General features: G+C 41.1%; 1 protein-coding gene across 4 annotated transcripts in view; it reads left to right on the top strand.

The window, feature by feature from the left end:
* The window catches only part of RTN4 (reticulon 4), a 74,900-nt gene that overhangs the window by 53,383 nt on the left and 1,091 nt on the right, over positions 1-20,426 (top strand). For all 4 annotated transcript variants that reach the window (XM_053924904.2, XM_053924906.1, XM_053924905.1 and 1 more), the window contains 5 exons: positions 4,980-5,187; positions 10,210-10,348; positions 19,286-19,355; positions 19,876-19,922; positions 20,074-20,132. In XM_053924904.2, coding sequence (XP_053780879.1) covers positions 4,980-5,187; positions 10,210-10,348; positions 19,286-19,355; positions 19,876-19,922; positions 20,074-20,132 — 523 coding nt within the window. The remainder of the gene's footprint in view (positions 1-4,979; positions 5,188-10,209; positions 10,349-19,285; positions 19,356-19,875; positions 19,923-20,073; positions 20,133-20,426) is intronic.

The following is a 20,426-nucleotide window of genomic DNA, read 5'->3' as shown; positions in this document are numbered from 1 at the left end:
GGGCTGTGTCAACCAGGCTCTCGGGGCGTTTGCTTTGATTAGTGTAGCTGTTTGCATGTTTTCACACTGTGTGTGTGGACTTGCGAATGTGTTTCTCAGAGCTCTTTCATTTATTGAAAATACCTTATTTCTAGGAACCATATGATAGGTAGAAAGGCAGTAATAGGTTAGGGTTTGCTGTACTTTGATGCAATTAAATTTATTTTAGGCCTTGATCATGGAATAATGCTGGACTCTATACATTTCTATTCTTGTATCAGCAACTTTGGGGAAACTGACTTGATTCAACCCAAAGCACCAGAATTATCAACTTAATTATGAACTGTTAGAATTTTAACAATTAGCTACATCTAAGTACAGTGTATTCTCTTCCCAATAGGAAAGCCTACTGAGAAAACCACACGCATGTTGTCAGATTCTTGAGTATCAAACACAAATAGAAAGGGGTGAATTTTTACGTACTGCAATCGTAATTCATGGCAGCCTTTGGAGGGGACCAATTTAGATGGGAATGAAGAATCTAGTTAAATTTATCCATAACCCTGCTAACTATCTAGAGATAAAAACTGTTTACGAGATATCCTTTCATACTTAATAGTTATGCATCTATAATTTTTAAGTGGGGTTATACGATATGGTTCTTTTTGTAATATTCTGTTTGCATTTATTATTATGGGCATGCTTCTATGGTAATAGAGAGCTACCTCACTGTCTTTTAATGTTAATAGGAGTGTTAATATCTAACGCTCCTTTGTATAGATATATCATAACTTAACCAGAGTCAGGGGGCTTTCAAGAGATGTTTTCAGCAACTTGATTATAGTTTTCTACTACGGGAAAATACCTGTGAGGTATATTGGAATACAGCTTTTTTCCCTCGTTTTTGGATTTAACTGTAGGTGAAGTATGCACGTTAAAATTTATATATCTCTTATTAATTAACCTATCCTGTTAATTTATTTATAATGAATTTCTTGGCGTTTTGATTCATCTCACATGTAGTAATTATCTGTCTGCACCCTTCCTATTCATTATGTGTACAAGTATGTAACATTTTGAAGAATTTTAATATGCTGAGCCTTCGATTTGGCATCATACATGGAGAGTATGAATTTTATCAGTAAGAAGTCTGTGTTAAAATCCATGTTCTTCCATTTATTAAGTGATTCTGTCATGTAAGAGCCGGGTCTCACTGTTCTTGTCTGGAAGCCTGCCTCGTAGGATTTAAGGATTGAAAGAGATAATGTGTAGGATACAAACAGTATTTGGTGTAATGTAAGGGCCCAGGAAAGACTGACTCAGGAAATGGAGGGAGGTGTGGAGAATGCAGGTGAGCAACCTGGAAAACATTTCTGAAGCATCTGTTGGGCTTAAAAAGTGTGCTGCTCTTCAATCCTTTTATTTTATTTTTTAGCTTCTCATACTGTTCCCATATGATACAGCTTATAATTTAGGGATGTAAATTTATTTTTCTAAAATTTTAATAGTGTTTGACACAGTGTTTCTAGGCAGATTCATTTCAAAAGACTGATATTAATAAAAAATATTTGTCTCCCCTAAAAATCTAAATCTATAAAAGGTGCTATTTTAAAAAATTATATTTGGCACAGATAATAAAGCAGTAAAATCTCATTGGTTTGGACCTGCTGATGGGGAGTTTGAATGCACGACCAGCGTGTATGTTTGTGGTAACTGAACCGTGCTACTTTCTGAAGGAAAAAGAAAATCATTTATCCAGTGCCCTGTTTCCCGATGGTAAAGCTGAGGTCTGGAGAGACTGGAGTCGCGACCAGAGCTGCACACGTGCAGAGTGAGTCCTGATGAGGGTCCCTTTAGTCCCGTCACAGACACTGCTTTTCACCATAGACCAATTACAAATAATCATAATCATAGGCTAATTATAAATAATTCTGATTAGTCAGTTGAAACTGTTGGAACAGTAGCTCTTACTATATGAGGCAATTTGATTAGATAATAATTTATGTTGTTCATGCCTCTCAAGTCATTGAATTTCATGAGTAGTTTTTAGTGATGGTAAGGAATAATGAGGACATCTACGTTTATTTTAACTTAACACCAATAGTAGTGATTTTGAATGTTAATAAATGTTTTGGAGCACTTTGCTAACCAGACATTTTTGTGAAGGGGCGTTTGTCCATATAAAAATAGATTTGAAGTGTACCTTACTGATTCTTACAGGCTCTCAACTTTTATTTGCCCTATAAGACTGAAAACTCAGATAAGTTTTAAAATCCTTTCCCTGTGGCTTATAAAGTAACATGTTTATTAACATAACACAGCAATACAATTTATTAACTTACAAGTAAATTATAAAGTTGAAATTTTCTTTTTCTTTATATACTTACTATTTAAATACCTGGACAAAAAAGGTGATAGTGACTGTGGTGGTAGTCCTAATAACAATGATGACAAGTAATGATAACCCTGATATTTACTACGAATTTATTACATGCTATGAACTATATTAAGCACATTGTGTTCATTATTTTATTAATGAAAATTCTGTTAATTCTTTATCTCACTTAATCCTCACCACATCTAAGTGAGATCATTCTTATTTGTGTAAGCATTTTAAAGATGAGGGAAGTGGAGCGTGGAGGGATTTGTGACTTGCCCGAGGTCTCATTGCGGTGAATTACAGAGCCTGTGTCTGAGAGCGGGTGTCTGAGCGCCGGCGGTCCAGCCTAATACAGGCCGCTGTGGTGGGCGCAGAGAGGGGCCTCGCAGGGAAGGATTACGTTACTAAGGGCTATCTTTATCGTTGCATCTCCTCCCCTGTCACGGCACCCTGTTTAAAAAAGAACTGCGTTAATTATTAGAACCATTGCTAGCAGAGACTTAAATTAGGCCCACCCTTCAGGTTTTCTAGAGCCAGCCCCTTCTTCAAAATCCAGCTCAATTTCTCTTTCATGAAGTCTGAAAACTTCCTCCAGTTCTTTTCCTTGTCTCAATTCTCACAAGAGTGAACTGTTTATTTTATAATTTTGTTAACATTGTTTTTATCTGTCTTACCATCTGCCTAGAATTGTAGAGCTTTAGAGCTGAACAGGGCCTTAAGGAAAAGTCCACGTGCCCATTCTGAGGCTAATCCCTTCTAGTAGGGTGCGTTTCTTGACCAGTGTTGGCTCAGTGTTTGCTGAATGTCAGAAAACTATCAGCACTGCTGTTATCTCTTTATTCAATATGACATTATTCATGGTGCCATCCTAACAGCACAGATACACTATTTCAAGTTCTGGTCCGTCTGCGGTTGTGCTAGTATATCGGTATAATAGTAGAAACTATTTGAATAGAACAAAACTGATGTAGATGTTTTACGCAGGATTGGAATGAACTTGGGATAGGGAAAACTTGAATAAAAATAGTGGAAATCAGAGTTTGAAAATAAAGGTTTAAATCGTATATAGAAAGTTAAATTAATAGCACTCGAATCAAATGTATGGGAGAACGGAATAAAATGCTCTGGAAATACAGTAAGTGTTGTCGAGCTGTGTGCCAGACACTGTGGTAGGCACTGAAAATCCCTTGGTCAGTCCTCACGGTCCATACTGACAGGAATTCGGGGCTCCGTGAGAATATCTGACGTTTTACAGTCCCCACATAGTTTTCCCCAGAGAACTACCCTTAACAGTAAAGGGAGGTCAGATACCTCAGCGTACCTGATGAGCAAGACTGAAGCCGCCCCTACAAATGTGATTTTTGTTACTTCTTTATCTTAAAAAATTAACAGGTATTTAAAATTGTACTCAAGATTGTAGCCATCCTTATTCTGCTGTAAGAATGTTCTTCCACCTCCCCAGTTGTTTACAGTCCAGAGAGAGATGAACTGTGTCTTGTTTGTGAGTCCAAGAGCCCTTTGCACTCTGCAGGATTCTCCCTGGGCCGCACCTAACCAGTCTTGAGACCACAGGCCTGTGGTTATTCGACCCCTGTAGTGGCCCCCCGACCGTAGGCTGAGAGCTTTCTCTGACTCCTTACTATTAATAAACATTATATAACTGTGTAACACACTTAGTTTTTCTTTTTTCTTTCACACCTACATTTTTATGGCATTGTATTTATCTACTGCTAGAGGGAAATAGCTTTTCAGTTAGTCTAATGGCTGGTTTTTTCCTTTTATTTTGTAGGAAATATTTGTTTTTATGATAGCCAGGTTACGTTACGATTTTGTTAAGTTTCTTAAAGAGTGATCCCTTAAAAGCATAGCTATAAAACTTGTAGTTTTTAGTAGTTTTACTTTCTCAACACTTTTTAAATTAGTGATTTGTTTTTGCAAATAAATACATTTTTGTGTCACTGAAGTATGTCATTTTAGTGATTGTATGCTAAGATTTTTTTTTTCTATAATTTGAATATATGCCATGTATTCTATGACAATGAAAACCTCAAGATGACTTTTAAGAAAAATTGTTTTGGATTATTAGAAGTCTGCTATGGGGGGCTTGAGATTTCATACACTTTTTTGTAAATCCTCACCCAAGGATATGTTTATTGATTTGGGGGGTGGAGAGAAAAACATTGATGTGAGAGAGAAACATCCATCAGTTGCCTCCTGTACTCACCCTGACTGGGGAATCTGCAATGTAGGTAGGTGCCCTGACCAGGAATTGAACCCGCAACCTTTTGGCGTACAGAGTGATGCTCCAACCAACTGAGCCACCCAGCCAGGGCTGACGTGATAAACTGTGTATAGCCAGAATGATTTGGACATGCAGGGCATAGATTTGCATGAAAAACATTTTACAATAAACAGAGATAGATGCAGGTATTATTCTGATACACAACTTAGAGGGGGGTTAAAATAGAGTGTCTAAGGTTAACCTTTAACTAGGTTTTGGCTGTACTTCACCTAGAGACAGACCTTTTTTAGGCATGGGGGTGGAGCAAATATAAACGTGCCAAATGCAAATGGTTAAAATAATGTCCTAATGTCAGATTTCTTCGTTTTAAATTTTCAGTTGTTGACCTCCTCTACTGGAGAGACATTAAGAAGACCGGAGTGGTGTTTGGTGCCAGCTTGTTCCTGCTGCTTTCGTTGACAGTGTTCAGCATTGTGAGTGTAACGGCCTACATTGCCCTGGCCCTGCTCTCGGTGACTATCAGCTTTAGGGTATATAAGGGTGTGATCCAGGCTATCCAGAAGTCAGATGAAGGCCACCCATTCAGGTGAGATGTCTGGAAAACAAGGCGAACTTTGCAAAACTGTGAACAGGATTTATATTAAGACTTCATTCTACTATGTGTAGTTACAGGCATGCATTTTTCACTGCTTAAAGATAATTGCATGTTTTTGCTAAAAAGCTATACGAAAAGCATCTGCTTTCGAGATTTCCTAAAGGTCATTTCATAGGTTTATGATGTAAAACGCTGGTTTGCATATCGTTAGTCTAACTCTACTACTAAGTAGTAATATTTATTAGGAGTAGGTGTTGGTTGCTAATTTTACTGTAATGGAAGTATATCTTTTTAACGTATGAGGGGGGGTCCCCAGAAAATGGAATTATCTTCTGGAGGGTGGGCCCCTTGTAGTACAGGCTTCCCCTGCTAGGTGAGTGTTCCAGGAGCCCATCTGTATCAGTGTGCCAGCTGGCACTGTTGTGAGAGGCTGCGTTCAGCTTCAGTGAACTTTTTTCGAAGACTCTGAATGTGTTTGCCCATCTCATAACAGGTGATTTACGAGAGCACCTGCCCACACCATGCTGAGTGTTCAGCAGTTTCTGACCCAAAACAGCATGACCCCCATGCCGCATCCTCCTCATTCATCTGATCTTGCCCCAGTGACTTTTTTTGTTTATTTTCCCGGGTGAAAAAAGTCCTCAAAGGGAAACATTTTGCCAATGTGGAAGAGGTGAAACAAAAAACGGCAGAAGCATGAAAAGGCATCAGAATTGATGAGTTTAAAAACTGTTTTGAGTGGTGGAGAGAAGTCTTGATAGGTGTGTTGTATCAAATAGTACTTTGAAGATGACTGAAGTTTAAACATGGGAGAATAAGTACACAATTTTTAATAAATTGTTTTTTGGGGGGGGTCCCCCCTCCTAGTTATGACTGGTGAGAGTTATATTTTCTTTATTGCTTATGTTTTATGCTATCTGATTATTAGAAGTATCTTTGTTTCCAGTGGTATGTTTATATTTTTCTGTTAGATTTCTCATCATGCCTGTGTCTTTTCTTGCCACTCCTTCTCTGTCTAGTTCCTTTTTCTCATTCCTTAAGGCATTTCGTTTGCATTTGCCTTAGGAGAGCTCCTTTATTTCAGCATCTCCTTGACTCTAAACTTTCATCTGCTGCCTTCATCTTTACAAGCACACACACTAGCGTTATGTATCTAATTGCTGAATGGTGCAAACCTTAGCTTGGGTCTTCTGCCTCACTTCATGCTTAGCATGTTTTCCCACCCCTTTTTAAAAATGGTATATAATTCACATAAAACTCAGGGATTTTTTTTTTTTTTTTTTTTTTTTTTTAGTATGCTCACAGAATTGTACCAGATCACCATATAATTCCAGACATTTTCTTCACACCAAAAAGACACTTCATACCCGTTGGAAGTCACTGCCCCTCCAGCCCCTGCCAACCACTGATTCATCATGTCTTTTTCCTCAAACTTGTCAATCTCTATCAGTACTACCACTATTATCCTTGATACCGGGGTCCCAGTTTTAATGTTATATTTGTTTGTTTCCACTCCACAGTAAATGAAATAACCAAATTTTGTGGTTTCCCCTCTCCTTCAGTCTCGAGCAGGAGTCCACACACGGCAGCCCTGGGCCAAATCCCGGCTGCTGCCAGCTTTTGTAAATGAAATTTTACTGAAACACAACCATACTCAGTCATTCAGCTGCTTTCACGCTGTAATAGCAGAGTTAAGTGGTTGTGACAGAGACCATGTGGAATTCAAAGCCTAAAATATTGTACTTACTGCCTGGCCCTTTACAGAAATAGTTTGCCCTCCCCGGGCTGAGCCTCACTCGTTACCAAGCTGGTTTCTGGGCACCTCAGATTGCTTTAACTCTACCGATGTTGTCAGCGTAATTTTCCTCAAACAGCACTTGTATCACATTTTTAGAGCTAGGGGACTTTATGTTCGTTACAGGATGCAATCTAGATATCTTTGTCTTGTCTCTCATTTATCCCTTCTAGGGTTTTGTGCCCCATTTTCATGCTGCTGCCATCTTAGCTCCCCGGATGCCCTAATATGTCTGTCATGTGTTTTATTTGGCTCTGTGTTTGGTTCAAGACCTAGCTAACGCTGGCTCACACTGATCTGAGAATTAACTTCCTATTGCGCTGAACATGGCTTTGAAATGTTCTGTAATTGCTCCACATATGGACAATTTTTAAAAGTAGGTTGTAAATATTTAAAACACTATTTTGACAGGATAAGTATCTCTTTGGGCATGAAAGAGGATGTAACTACCTAGAACATTATCCAGTTGATGTTAGTGGGTAGGCTTACGTGGTTTTCACAGCTTACAGGAAGAGGCCTACTACATTATTTTGCGTATTGTAAAGTCTGGTGATTTGTTTCTCTCTAGCTTTCTGTACATATTGATGAAGTAATAATGTTACATAAGGTCGGGGGAGAATCCAGCATTTACTGGATGGCTGTTATGTGTCTGACCTTATGTATAGGCAACTCAAAGGTAGATGGGTGGTATTACTCCATTTTACAGAGGGGGAAACAATCTTGAAGTTAGGAACTTGAAATTGCAGCTTTAACGTGGCAGAGCTGTATCATTTCACAAGTCATAAAGGAATACGATTTTTAATTATATTGAAATATATAAAAACATTGTCACAACAAAACCTCTAAATTATCAACAATATAAATTTTATACATCATTGGATTTTAAACAATACTTTTGGAAAAATTACTAATATTTTCCTATTTGTTTTTAAATATTTTATTTTTTAGAGAGGGAGAAGGGAGGGAGAAAGAGAGGAAGGGAAACATCCATCAGTTGCCTCTCACTCGCCCCCAACTGGGGACTGACCCACACAACCCAGGCCTGTGCCCTGACTGGGAATCAAACCAGTGACCTTTTGGATCTCAGGCCAGCGCTTACTCCGCTGAGCCGCACTAGCCAGGGCTCTGTATTCTTTATTTCCTTAGAGACACTTTATTCTTAGCTCTAAGCGTAGGTCATTACACGTCACAGTGGTCATCGTAAAGTAAATTCAGCCAACATGCCAGTTTAAGCCAGTTGGGCCGTTTTTCCAACTTCTCCAGTCACACTAGAGAAGACGATGTCGTGCGGCTTGTGTGTGTGCTGCGGCCGTTGGGAAAGTGACGACAGTGCCCGCAGTGCACTAGTAACTGCACTAGTGCACGGGTAGGTGCGGCTGACCAGTGCGAGGGGCCACAGCACGCCACTGGTGGAGAGGGCCGCCTTTGTGCCCGTGCGCCCGGCATCGCGTCTCCAGCGCACACAGCATCAGTGGTACAGAGAAGCAGGATGCCCACCAAAGTTCTGTCAGCCACTTTCTGTATCTCTCAAAGCTGCATAAATTAATTATTGCTGATTTAAAGGGAGTTGTGAATCTTAGGCTTTTTTAACCTGATAGTAATAGCTTAATATTTGTTCATTAATAATAACAGTGTGCTAGACCATTGTATTAGTAAAGGTGTATTTCTTGTCCTTAACAGTTTAGTAGGAAAAATATGCAAGTATGCACGTGCCTGTGTTTCAGGGCTGGATATGGTAAATACCGTAAGAGCAATACAAAACAGAGCATTGTTGGAGTTACGTAACAGGGTTGGGGGAAGAGAGAGCAAAAGAAGCTTCAGGTAGGGCCGGGGTTTGAGGTGGAGCCAGCGGACTGGGTGCGATGCCACCAGGGATGAGGAGAGTGCTGTGGATTGGGGAAGCTGTGATCAGCAAAGGTGTTGCGAGTAAGAACGTTGGATGAATGGTTCATTTTGGCTGCAATATAGTGAGTAGTGGGAAGTAAGATTGAAAAGATTTAGGAGGGCTCTGGTTGGAAGAAAGTTGGAACCATAGAATCACAGGGTGTTGGAGCCTGGAGGAACTTCGGAAGGTCTCTTTCTCTAATTTGTATACAGACTTGTAAGTCTGACCCAGGGAAGTTACATACATGCCTGTATGGCCTTAGGAGCTCTATCTGGGAAGCTCAAATAAAACTAAGCCGCCATTGGCTGAAGGGAACGGAGCAGGGTGCTAACAGATTAGGGACTTGTTTGGAGACCGATAGAGTATTTCAGTGTGTAAACAATGAGCACTTGAACTAGCATGATGCATGGTGACTACAGAAATGAGGAGACATATTGGGCATATTGCAGAGGTAAAACTGGAGAAAAGGAGTTATCGAAGAGGAATGTCATTTTTAATACAAATAATGTCTGCTGACGTGGGAAGTCATGAGGAGCGTCCGAATAAGGAACTACTGCCAGTAGATTTGGGAGAATGCCTGGCACTTCCGATGTGGTTCTACTTTGCCAAGATAAAATGGCTTTTTTGAACCATAACTAATGAAGCCATTCCTCGCATTAATGCGGACTTGACTACCCCCCACCCCCCAATTAGAGGTGTTGTCAATTCCAGCCACCCCAGTACAGCTTAGGGTGTGTAAATGTACAGTACCTATTACGTGTACTGGGGTTGCCACTGTACTGTCGACACCGTTTCACAGCCTGGGGCTCCACGTTTTGGGCAGGTTCCCCTATAGATCGGGCCGAGAGAGTGTAGTATTTGGAATGAATGGGATCTTTACTAGGAAAACTCGGTGAAACAACGTAAAATCCACTTGAAGAAAAAAACACCCATAATAATGACTACCATTTATTGATACTTATCCGTGTCTGATTGTGGTAAGCACTTTACTAATTGAATCCTCGTGATAATCTCCATTTTATAAATGAGGAAACTGAGGGTTAGAGGGAAGACTAAGTAACTTTCCAAAGTTACACTGCCAAGTAGGTGGCAGACCTTAAGGTCCAAGGTCAGGTCAGTCTGGCTTCAAAACATCTTTTTTCTGTGCTCATCAGCCGACAGCCTGTATCAGTGAAATAGCCCTTCCTTGGTGAATTTTTACATTGTGCTTAATTTGAAAACCGAAGGCTTTTGTGGTAAAATACCTTATTTTACAGATATGCTATTGCTGAATGCAGGCACTCAGGGAAGAATCACCCTGATCGGTGACGATTATGGTGTGTCTGTTTTCTAGGGCCTACTTGGAGTCCGACGTAGCTCTGTCTGAGGAGCTGGTTCAGAAGTACAGCAATTCTGCTCTCGGTCATGTGAACTACACGATAAAAGAGCTCAGGCGCCTCTTCTTAGTTGACGATTTAGTTGATTCTCTGAAGGTAAGTCTATTTGCTTTTCGTTTTGACATACCCAGAGTTTAACCTTAAAAGAGTTAGGAGTATCATTCTTTTTCGCTATATGCAGGTAAATGATTAAGATGAAATAGTGAGATCATGTTACAGTGAACTTTGGTCTTAAAATTCAGAATCCACTCAGATATTTAACATGGAGGAAAGTACTTTTCTTTTTTTAAAGGAAAATAAGTCATAAATTCATACTTTTGGAAATCATAAAAGGGAAATGTGAGAAAATTAAAGGGAATTTTGACAATAAGAACGAAGATTAATAGATTTAATGCCAGATATGATTTAATCTGTCAGTGTGGTCGGTGATGCGGGCTGTGGAAGAATTCACAAAGAGGAGAAAACACGGAGTCTAGCTTTTCTTTTACTTTCCCGAGAGAGGAAAAGGGGCCAGGAGCAGAGACATGCACCGGCACTGAGGAGTGGGGCCTTCAGCTTTTATTGCGTTTTAATTGGGTTATGGCTGGGGGGGGGGGGGGGTGCCGTTGTGTGGCCCCTGGGCTGCTGGGGGCGCTGCAGCCCAGAGGTTTCGGGTGGTTTTGTGGAAGCACAGTTCTCTCCACTCTCATCTTTGCCTGCGGCTGTGGGGGGTGGTTAGCCATGGTCTGTTCTGGCTTTTGAGCACCAGTGTTTTTCAGTCCTGGGCACATAAGCTCGTAAGAGTAAAATGACAGTCCTGTTTAACAAGGTCATTGGCCTGCTCAGCAAATGGCACAGGCTTTGTCCTTTCAATCTGTCTGATTTCGTTTTAGAGTCTAGCACTTACTATTCTTACCTTGTGTGTGATTCATATACACATATAAGCTATCTCATAATCTTGGACTCTTTCTTAGCACATTTATTCTGGAAGAGCTTTAATATTCTGAAACACCTCAACTAATCTTTAGGTGGTAATTGGAAGTTTTTCTTGAGATTTTGGATCTTGCTACGTAGCAGCGGTTAGTCTCGCCTTGCATTGTAAGCTCTCCCGAAGTTCAGACTGGCTCAACCAGCATACAGTCATGTAGCGTGAGCACCCAGCACTGGGGCTTTGGGGGCCTGCGTGCTCATCCTCTGCGTAGAACTTGCGTTTTTTGTGGTATTGCCCATGACTCTGCTTAAGACGGACTGGTTTCCACTCTAAGCCTGTATATAAATGTACTGTAGGAGTAATTACCAGAACTGGTTTTTTCCAAGAGTAATGCACTGGTTTGCAATTTATCATGCACGCCAAGGATGTCATGGTAATAGGATGATTGGGCCTGTAGACCCAGGGACACAATTTCTGGGCTGGTCAGAATAGATTTAAATGCCCAAATTGCTTTAACAGACATGTTAGCTTAGGTTAAGCCAATAGATGGACCTGATCTGCAGCTGTGTTGCTCTCTCACTTTAACACTTGGAACCCCAGTTAGTTACTAATAACATCAATGGTAATAATGTAGTTTTCTTATCTCTCTTGTATAGAGCATTTGCATATGGTAATTTATTTTAGTAGTGTTTTGATGTCAGTGTATAAGTAAACAAGGTCATGGCTATGTTATTTGGGGTGTTTGGCCAATTAGTTTCAAAAGGAAACAAACATTTTGGAGTAGATGAATTAGTGTCCTGTACGCATGGGCCCCAGAAGAAACTGGTTCCTGTTTACCGAGGTGATGTTTGTAAAGCCTGAGTGTTGGGGGAGAGCCTGTAGGAACAATTATTGAAGAGAAGGTCCTAGTACATTTCAATGAAGGGTTTGTGGGTGGAAATCGAGAAGAAATGCTACAAACAGTGACACAGCTTCAGACAGCAGAGGACTGTCTCTGCATTTAGCAGTGGCGGGGGTGACTCCCCGTGAAGGCAGCGGGGCACCTGACAGGGGCAGTGTCACTGTTTTTGTAGACGTGGTAGCAGCTGCGGCAGACGGAAACCAAAGGCCCTCCTTCGCGTTGTGTAGTTTAGCTATGAAGGCAGCTGTATGTTTATAATTGGATTTAACATTTTTCTTGAGAGAAGAGGCATTCTTGAAGAAACCTGTTTAAAAACAGAACAGATTGATCTGAGAACGATTCATTACGTCGCAGGTTTTATAAGTTTGAGTTTAAGGTTCTACTTTTCTTTAGTCGAAAGAAGGCTTGTGTGTTCTTGCAGAGTTTGCTGTTACCCGTGCGCACTCTTACGTGTAGACACGACATGGTGCGGGAATTGTGTGCAGAGGCTGCAGAGTGAGAAGATGTTAGAAGAGGTCTGATTAAATACTTTAAAAACCTTTAAAACTGTTTCGCGCAGATGTTTGAAAGTAGGATATGGAGAAATTATGAATAAATAATCTTGAATTTCTTTTTGCTGTTAAATCTCATTTTAAAATTTCTTTTGAAAATTATCTTAGTTTTTTACTTTTTGGCTAAGATAATTTTCAAATTTTGCTTTTCATGAGGAAGCTGGCACAAATGGGAGAAACTAAACTAGATAAATTCTTGCCTTGGGTGACTTTGCTGATTTGAAAGTAACAGGAAAGTGGCACATAATGAGACAGATTTACTTTCTGGAACATTTTATTTTTAGGATGTTTTCTTATATCTTTAAGACATTGTTAATATTGGGGAAAAAAGACTTGATTAAGAATATAGTTTACTGCTTTTCCTTCTTAAGGATTAGCAGTACTTTTGAAAAGAAAAGGTAAAAAAGGAAAATGTATATGAATGGTTTTCCTCAGTAGTGTTTTCTGGCGAGTCCAGTGCTCAAGGAAAGCTGCTTGGTGACTTCCCCAGAAGGCGATTCTTTTCAGCGCTCCAAATAAGTAACAGTTGTTTCAACATATTAGCCCATAGGAGGAACTTTGCGTTTCGGTCTCAAGACCTATTAAGGCAAAAGAATAAGGCAGGGGATCTTCTCTGGATGCAAAGGTGACGAGTACCCATGCTGATGGTAGATACACACGAAGGGTTATCTTCGATCACCTCTGTGGTTCTGCTACACGGGGCGACATTTTCTTACTGTCCTCGTGTGTGAGTAGCGTGCACCCCGTCCGTCTGTCTGTCCCCGCCGAATAAGGTGCTGTAGCTGGCCAAAATGTCTCTGTGACAAGAAGCTGGTAAGACACTGCTCCTGTTCCTTGAGTGGTTGTCACTCTTACCCCTTACTTTCTGTTTCTATAGAGAACGTTTTTTAAAAGAAAGCTATTTTTTTTTTCCTGACTCTTACTATTTGCCTTTTAGCCACAGTAATTGGTAGGAGAGTCATGGTCTCTCTCCCCAAAGCAAGCAAAAAATGTTTTTTTTTTTTAATTCTCGTTCTTTTTTTTAAACCCTGTTCAATATCAAGGAAAAATCGATTTGTCCTTATTTATTTCCTTATATTCAAATTTTAAATCTGTGGGAAGTTTACAGTAACTGGCCCCATCTCTCTCTTTACCAAATGAATTTGTGGAACATGGAGTTTTAAAAAATTTTATAGGAACAAGCTTTTGATTGGAATTACTTTGATTTAATATGATTCATAGCTGGAAAAATGGAAACTGTCCTAATTTCAAGAAGATGTAATGGGGATTAGTGTCGTTTATGACTTTTTCATCGATAGATCTCTGTAGCTTATTTAAATAATAGCTTTTGAACAAAAATTTAAAAGATGGTTCCCTAGAACTCACTGTCTTCCTACAGGTTTGGCGCCCTCAAATATATGTAATCTGCATTTCTAGATTCTGGGTCACAATTACCACTACTTCTATTTGAAGCCACCTTCTTCAGAAATTAAAAAATGTTAGAGCCGCTAGTGTCAGCATGGTAAACTACTACTTCTGCTTGCTTACTACCCTTTGGGGGCAGTGTGAGGGAAGAGCCTGTTCTTTCCAGTGTGATTGAAGAAATAACCAAACTCCAGGGTTCGTTGGGCCTTAGGAAGAGACCTACTGTGAGATGGTGGTTATCCGTGCCTGGCCCAGGTCTCCTCCTGGTGGGCAACTTGGACCAATAAAAATGGGTTCTGCAGACTTCCCCTTTTACATTCTGTGCAATCGTTCCATTTGTTTTGCTCCTTTGCAATTAAGTATAAGCTTCTCAGTCCTAGAAAAGGTTTCAAGGGTCCATAGATTGAGCAATAGTCCATTTCTCAAAGGATTAATTCTAGGCAAATAGTAAGGGCAAAATCACTGAAAAAATATTCCTCATTCCATTCAGTAGAACTTACTGCAAACATTAGTATAAAATTTAACCACAGCTCAACCTTTTGACCTGGTCCACAGGCTTTGTTTTAAAAGTTACATTTTGTAAAGTGGGTTTATTCAATCAGAACCAGACATAGGCGGGGTTGGGGGGGTGGGGGAGACGAATGAATGAAAGGGGAAGTAAAGGAGGAGTGTTCTCTAGTAAAATTTAAGTTGTGAAAGCCGGATGTGTATCCCTGTCTTAGAGAGTCTAATGTATTAGTTTATTAGTGCTTGACAAGTCAGAAAGAGGCTGGAGAACTTTATTTAACCTAGTATTTGTCAACCTTGTTTAAATAACACCCGTTACCACTGGAAAACTAGTAAGATACTTGAACAGACTTAAACCACCTGGTTAAGGTTTAGTTCCATTTCTGTGATGGGCCCTCTGGTAGGGGTCTTTGATACAGGCCCCTGTTGTAAAACGTGGTTCTCAGTATTGGCTGTACATTGGAACCACCTGGGGAGCTGTAACATTTACTGATCCCTGGGAAGGGGGGTGGGAGCGTCCCACCCATGAAATTGTGATTTAATTTTTTAAGGAATACTGTATGGAGGATCACCATTTTTAAAAGTTGTGGCATTAAGCGGTGCAGGGGTGCCTAACCTTTTGGGGTCTCTGGGCCACACTGAAAGAAGAAGAGTAGGGTTGGACCACACATTAAATACACAAACACTAATGGACACTGATGAGCAAAAAAAAATGTTCTAAGGAATTTATGATTTTGCGTTGGGCCTCATTCATAGCCATCCTGGCCATGGGTTGGACACCCCTGCACCCTGGGCTCTGGTTTCTCCCCACTCCCAACACACTCCTGACTATGAAAGAAAAGCATATGACCATCCCTTCGGGGCTCAGCTTTGGGGTGTCTTGAGTAAGGCTCTGAACTTTATTAGAAGGTTCTCGACTTTTGAAACCTCAAATCCCAAGAAAAAGTCTAATATAGTGACCCTAAGACCAGGTATTTTAGCCCTGGCTGGTGTGACTCACTGGATTGAGCGCCAGCTTGCAAACCGAAAGGTTGCCAGTTCGATTCCCAGTCTGGGCACATGCCTGGGTTGCAGGCCAGGCCCCCAGTTGGGGTGTGTGAGAATCTGATGTTTCTCTCCCTCTCTTTCTCCCTTCCTTCCTTCCTCTAAAATAAATAAATAAAAATCTTAAAAAAACAAAATTTAAAAGACCCAGTATTTTAAGCGAAGGTTCTCACTTTTTCTGTCACATGGCTTTGAGTGAGAGAGACTAGATTCTATATGATGGCCGTTCTGTGACTTTCAGTGAAAATATGGTAACGTTGTAAGAAAATTTCTAGCTATGGCAACCATGATGTTCCAGAATACAATCTTAAATCTGAAAGTGAGCAAAAAAGGCCTCGCTCCAGAAATAGCTGACCCAAAACAACTTTAAAATCTAGCCCTCGGGCTCTTACGGAGTTATTAACATACACACTTTTGACAGTTTCCTTTCTGGTTTCTGTGGCTCACAGAAAAATTAGAAGGGAAGTGGGCTGGAGAGAACATAGAGGCAGTCAAAGTGACATTAACGAGTGAAGCTGAAGATGTCAAAAAAGGTCAGATACTTCCCAGTGTTTAAAAATGCAGAAAAAGTTTGAAAATGTCAGAATTGCCCTAGTAATTTCTGAAATTCTGTTAAGTACCCTCTCTTCATTTTCTTTAAAAGTGCCCCTCCCCCTCCAGCGAGGGACCCTTTAATAACAGCCTGCGGGGCTTTCTGGTGAGGGCTGTGGCACACAGGCCAACGTCGTCCCCCAGGTCTGAAGACAGGCACGGCAGGGCCCTTGCCCTCGCTCAGTGTCTGTCCGGCCTTCGCTGCGCCTTGTCCCTCTTCCCTCCAGTCCACGACTGCCCGGAGGGAGATGAGCTTTGACTTGCACGGTTTATTTGCATCGGCTGCAATAGTGAAAAGCATTTGCCGTGGAATAGCATTGAATTCGTAGGTCTAAAGTAAGAACAGCTTTTTAAAAGTGTTTATTGACCTTTTTCCTGCCTCTTTATGATAGCTGCACATTCCCGGTAAATTCCCAGTGTAGGTGGTTTTACAGTGTAGACTCCAGAGTCAGCTAATCCCGAGATCCCTGCGACCTCCAGGCTGCCAACATCCTTAATCTTTCTGCATCTTGGTTTCTTCCACTACAGGGATAACAACAGTACTAAATTTGGGGGTTGTGAACTGACCTAATTAATATAAGTTCCCAAAAAATGGTATTTGCTGTTTTATTATGTAACTAACAGTTATGGTAATTGTGCATTTGCTGGACGCTCATTCTTACCACACTCCTTTCTCTTCTGATGGAGTGTTCTCTGGAAACCCTTACCCGGTTTTGTTTTGGGGTCTGAAGTGTTAAATTTTCTCCAAACTTAGCTGTAACATTTAAAATTCTGCGATAACATGTAAAAATGTGAATTTCTGGTTTCTCCCGTGAAATGGGAAAGCGGGGCATCAGGCCTGCAGCAGTGGGGAGCCGGACTGCGGCGCCTCTTTGCGGAGGAGAAGGCCTGTGTTCCCTGCCCCGGGCCTCCCCCCCTGCCTCCTCATGCGGTTATGTCACCTGCCTGGCCCCATGTGCACTTGAAGCCTCTCTCCACTGTCCTCTTTGCCTGTAGAGAGCCTGGCCTTTAGGAAGTGTCCTCCAAGGGGCAAGTGCAGGACACTTGAGCCCCTGGACAGACTAGGTGTTGATGACTTGGGCTTCTCTCCTTGTGGGTTTGGAGCGGGGCCCTGTCAGTGACTTGGTGACCAGACTAGGACTTATTTTGCTTGTGTGTGTTCGTATCTGAATTCGGTTACATAGGGTGTCTTTATTGCTAAAGCAATTCCTGCTAAAATGGGAGAGGTGGACTCATTTTCCCTTCAGACTGGTAGACGGTGATGGATGAAAATAGCTCTGCTGCTCTAGAGTAAAGGTGCTCAAGTGCAGAAGTTATACTTAGCTCTGCAACAGGAGTCCGTAAAGCCACGTGAGAGGGGAAAGGCTTGCTAACCGGGGTCATGTTTCAGACCTTTCCAGTAGCTCCACAGCAGTGGCGAAGACCAGGGCAGCGTTTAATTTTTGATTTTCAATGGACAGGTGTTAAGAATGCTTGAATATGTTTGCTTAAACCTTAAACTCAGCTTTAGGGGTAGCTGGAGTGTTGCTATGTGTAGAACTGACAGTCAGTGGAGGAATCCAAAGTGTCTTCCTAACCTGTAGGAAATAAGCTTACTAGAGTTTGACCACGACAACTGCTTAGCACCCAGCTCATACATAGTGGGCATTCAGTCCGCTGTGGTCGAATGAAGAAAGATGTGGAGAAAGATACGCCTTAGATCAGAAGGGTGAGCAGACTGGCCCATGGCCTGTTTTGCACAGCCTGGGAACTAAGAATGGTTTTTACATTTTTAAAGGATGATGCTCAAAGCATACGTGACAGAGAGCCCTTGTGGCCCGCACGCACTGTCTTACTTTACAGAAAAAGTTCAGCAATCCCTGCTTTCGGGTGTGGAGGTGCTGACGCCTCTCTCCTTTTCATCCACATCGGGTTCCACGTACCTAAATAATCCCTGTGGATGGTGGCATCGTGGCACTGTGTTTGTTACCTACTAGCAAGTAGTGCAGAGTGATTGCCAGGCACATGAAGGCTTTTAATAAGAAGTAAAGGAATTGCTGGTGTGGATATTTAATAAAATCCAGACTGACGGCGGCTATAAGTCTTCAAGAACTGCTTTGGACTGTCATCGAGTCTTTGGACTAGATGATGTCAACAAGTTTTAGAACTGGAATGAAACATCAGAGTTCTCTTGTCCAGCCATTCATAAAGTATGGAGAGGAAATAAAGGACTTCTCCAAAGAAAATCACCTTTTGGAAGCATTGCCTTTCCCAGACAGCTGTATTCGGTGAACAGAGGACAGTGAGAGCTTACCTCGGGCAGGTGACTGACCTCCCTTTTCTCCAGGGTCGGCATCTGCTGTAGTTGTAACAGTGCCTGCCTCATACGGTTGTCAGGAGAAGTTGGGTGCATTTCTGTTTGGAAAGCATTCAGAACAGTGCCTGGCACTAATGTATAAGAACTACATTAGTGTGTGTTAAACAAAGAAGGCAGTGGCTCAAGAAGCGGAATGGTCAGTTGTAGTAATTGGTGTAGAAGGGTGAGTCCTCATTCCCAGGCTTAATTATGGCCGTTACAGCGTGTGCCACTGGGCAGACCGCGCCTCTGATCCTTAATGAAGTGCTTGTTCGCGGTGGTGGTTTTGGTGCCAGAAACCTCGTCTCCTTGATAGTAAGTGTTCCCTGCCTCTTCGTTTACTGTTCACATGTCTGAGATTTTAATGTCTGAATTATTCAGCTCATGTAGACCTTCACTTCATGTGTGTTTATACTTTAAAATCAGATTTAATATGAATTCTCACAGTACCTTTTCAGTCTTGCCATTTAAGAGCTAAACGCTATAATAGAACCGGAGTTATTAGGGTGTACCTTTGGCATATTTTCTGATCTCAGGGAAAACAGAATCAACTATTTACTTGATAGTGTAGTCCAGAAAAAATGAATCAAATCTATTATTTTAATTAGGATTCTGAAATCCTGAATTGAGAGCGGTGACTTAGAAATGAAACATCTGTATTATTTTACCAAGTCTCCAAAGAATGTGCCTCTACCAGGTTGGCATTTAGGTGGGATGCTTTTATTTGAAAGCTTAATAAAGAAGCTCTACTTGAATTTTTTTTTAATCGGCTAACACTATTTTCTTACAGTTTGCAGTGTTGATGTGGGTGTTTACCTATGTTGGTGCCTTGTTTAATGGCCTGACACTGCTGATTTTGGGTAAGTCCACAGACACACTGGGGTGGAGAATTGCAGGAAAAGAATTGTGTGCAAGGAGCTTAGAGATTTTATTGGAGAATGTACTTAGATTGTAGGAAAAATAGAGGAGATGTGTTTGAGGTTGTGATCTCTTTAAATAAATTGCTGGTGCTGTTTACTGAAATGCTATTTTAGTTCCTGAAGACTGCTCCAACTAACAGTGACAAACCAGAACGGGCGGGGGCTTACCAGACGGTACAATCATAAACCTGCCTGTAGTACCTGCGCTGTAGAAGCCAGCAACGGCTCCGGCAGCCTCCCTTGGGTAATTCTTTGCTCTGGAGTGGCTGCCACCACACCAGCAGGTGCATCCGGGAGATCCTGTGTATTTTCCCTCTGTATTAGGAACACTAATTAGGCTCCCTGTGTGTTAGGAACACTGCCCGGCCAGCTTTAGAGTGTTTCTAGTTTGATGACTTTTTAGTGTTTGTTCCCTCAGCCACACCAGTCCCTTTTAAAGGTTGTGTGTTTCCTTTTTCAGCTCTGATTTCACTCTTCAGCGTTCCTGTTATTTATGAACGTCATCAGGTAATTCCTTAACTGCAGACTTCAGAATACAGAGCTCACTGTATTGAGTGGACCTTCAAAGTCTTACAAAGTGGTGATTTCTTTCGCCTTTAATTTGTTGGATCTTTAGCAATGCCAATTTTCTAATAACTTCTTTATACTTTTCTTTCAGTCACAGATAGACCATTATCTAGGACTTGCAAATAAGAGTGTCAAAGATGCTATGGCTAAGTAAGTATTTAAAGTCTGCAACTTTTTTTTTAAACTCAAGAGTAAGGCATACTGTTTGAGAACAGTTTTCATCCATCAGGCATAGTGACTATAGCAAATCAGCTCTAAAGCAAGACACAATTGCCAAAAGATTTTTTCTAACATTTGGGTAATTTATTTCTCTGTTTACTCTGTGTTTTTAAGGCTTTGTTTAAAACTAATTCATGAGGCCACGGTAGCAAAATTATAGCTTGTAACTTGATATTTAGGGTTTCACTTCTTACATAAGCTGAGCACTATACTAGTAGTTCTTGA

The sequence above is a fragment of the Desmodus rotundus genome, chromosome 5 (genome assembly GCF_022682495.2).
Source record: "Desmodus rotundus isolate HL8 chromosome 5, HLdesRot8A.1, whole genome shotgun sequence".
Taxonomy (NCBI): domain Eukaryota; kingdom Metazoa; phylum Chordata; class Mammalia; order Chiroptera; family Phyllostomidae; genus Desmodus; species Desmodus rotundus.
The sequence above is the reverse complement of the archived record's forward strand: the minus strand, read 5'-3'. Positions and strand labels throughout refer to the sequence as shown.